The sequence below is a fragment of the Penaeus vannamei genome, chromosome 10, assembly GCF_042767895.1.
Source record: "Penaeus vannamei isolate JL-2024 chromosome 10, ASM4276789v1, whole genome shotgun sequence".
Lineage (NCBI taxonomy): Eukaryota > Metazoa > Arthropoda > Malacostraca > Decapoda > Penaeidae > Penaeus > Penaeus vannamei.
Window position 1 is genome coordinate 28,760,568 of NC_091558.1, and position 2,500 is coordinate 28,763,067.

Sequence of the window (2,500 nt, forward strand, 5' to 3'; positions counted from 1 at the left end):
CATTCAATCAAACTATGAGTAAGGATTCAGATATAAAATTTTGAATTGCATTTACAAATTTAATTAGAGATGGACTGTATCAGAAGAGTGTGGGAAAGGTGGTATGTGATTATAATGTGGGAAAAGTATAAAATAATTATAAAAAAAGAAGAAGAAAAAAAAAAGAAATAAAAGATATGAAAAAATACAAATATAATTGTCAATAAACTGCCTTTTCTGAAGCTCAACGTATGCCTCATTTTCCCTACTTAAGTGTAATACTAGTCCTGTGTATATGCAAATGAAAGTTTTAAATGTAATGCTTACAACATATGGTGGTTTCATTTCTGTACACACAAATGACAACTACATGAATATCAGTTTTCCTTCTAAGAGCATTATGTGCACTCTTTTCAATATGTTTGTAACCAAAATTTTGACAGCTTTTTTTTCAGGCTGAGTCACGTCCTTTCAGAGATTTTTTGCAGTCATGTAAGGTATGAAGTTCACCTTACTGTGATGAACCGAGCAGAAAAACATTTTTGTAAGGAGAAATTTTTAATGATTCACCATAATTAGCATATATTACACAATACTCCCATGTTGCAACATTTAATGTGTTTGTTTTATGTTCTTTGTTGTTGCTATATTAAATATATATATTTGGTGTAGCTTATATTCCTTGATGGACCAAATTAGAAATAAACATGAAATTCCATTTTCATGTCCCCATCCATGGGGCATAGCTTCCAGGCAGCTAAAGATGTTTTGGATTCTCTCCCCTGTAAGTGTGAGAATTTGTAGCTCTTAAATGCAATCCAGCACATTTTGATGAGCAATAACAACTAACCCTGTCAAGTTTCTCACTTACTTGTGGCAAGAGATCAGGAAGAACTGAGGACGTGCGCGAACCAGGTGTGCTCATTCCAGACGAGGGCTCTGCCACACGAGACCGATCCTATGATCGGCAGGAAAAGACGAAAAAACAAAAAAATAACAATGAGTACTTGGTGATACCCTTTCTACTTCAGTTTATTCAAAATATTTACACCAAGGTGTAAGAAATGCGAACATTATCAAAAGCTGGATGAATAAATTTTTATACACACATATATATGCCATTAAATACTGTTGTCTTCAATATTTCTTAGTCTAATCTTTTTCAACTGTTCCATCATAGAAGCATTTAAATACGAAGACTAATTATTTCACAACTGTCAATTTTTACTTTCTGGAAGGATTTCCGCTTTTTATCGATTTAATGCAAAATTAGGAAAAAATCTACATTACGCACAAACTTCAAAAACTCTGAGCCTCTGTGGAATAAGCAACAGATATAAGAGTGAATGCTCATATTTAGGATGATGTGTTTAATTACCACTGCACAAATACTATTTTCTTATATTTTCATGCATACAATATACACTATTCAACTATGATAAAGAATACAATATTCACAATGTAACAATGATACATGCACATTATTCTTGATAATTACACATCTTTGTTAGTGCTTTTACTATTAGTACAACAAACACATTGAAAAGTTATGTCCAAGGGTTAGCAACATTTTTAAGAAGGCAGTTTTTGCCCTCTGGATATCAGTTTCCATTGCAAATGATGTTAGTAACAATACTCAAGTTGTGACATATCTTGACACGATAAAGCTTATCAACTGTGCCACGATCTGAGGAGACCCATGCTTGTCGTCTTGCTAGTTGTCAGCAGAGGAGCATGCAGGAGTAGGAGGAGGTAGCTGCTGGTAAGTTAAAGCCACACCAGCTGACCTGGTGGGCTGGCAACTGTTGGCTGCTCACACTGTCTCGGCTACGTCCTTCCTGAGGATTCACACGCCATCGCTCCAACTCGTTCCGCAGCTCGGCACGTCGCAGATCCACGTCTGTCTTTTCTCTACGTTGGTTCCACTCATGTCTAGGGGGTTCTCTACCAGAGCCACCAGCAGAGTTAAGGTCTCCATCCAAGGACACCTGACGTCGCAATTCTGGACGTCCACTCTCACCAGATGATCGTTGGCGTTCATCACCAGTCACAGGAATGAAGTCTGTAAGGACAGGTTCTCCTGCCACACTAGATGTCACATCGGACCGATTGGCAGGGAAGGATATTTCCACTTTGCTGTTACGATACACATCTGAACGACGAGCAAGGGCCACATCTGTGTGTTGTCTCCGCAATAATCCCAGTCTAGAGTCTGACTCATTTCTTCTGTGGGCTCTTTGGCTTGAGTCTCCATCACTTGACTGCCGTCCAAGCTGGTGAGAATTCCGCTGGGAAAGCTTTTGTTCCTGAGATGGTCTGCGATCAAGGCCATTAGCCAAGTCTCTGTCAGCTCTTCTCTTATCATGACTGACTTCACTCTTAGCACTGCCTCCTTCGTGGGACTTGCTACTTCGTCCAGAGGCATTTTCAGCTAGGATCTGATTCTGTTGACAATCAGGGTTACTGGTGACATTGTTGGGGATGTTCTCCACTTGAGTGGTTAGCGCATGTTGCTCTGCAT

General features: G+C 38.9%; 1 protein-coding gene across 1 annotated transcript in view; it reads right to left on the bottom strand.

Moving 5' to 3' along the window:
* msn (serine/threonine-protein kinase msn) overlaps positions 1–2,500 on the bottom strand; it is a gene marked incomplete in the record, with an annotated part of 177,986 nt that overhangs the window by 23,443 nt on the left and 152,043 nt on the right. The window contains 2 exon segments of the mRNA XM_070126501.1: positions 851–937; positions 1,767–2,500. The exon segment at positions 1,767–2,500 is cut by the window's right edge and continues 10 nt beyond it. Coding sequence (XP_069982602.1) covers positions 851–937; positions 1,767–2,500 — 821 coding nt within the window.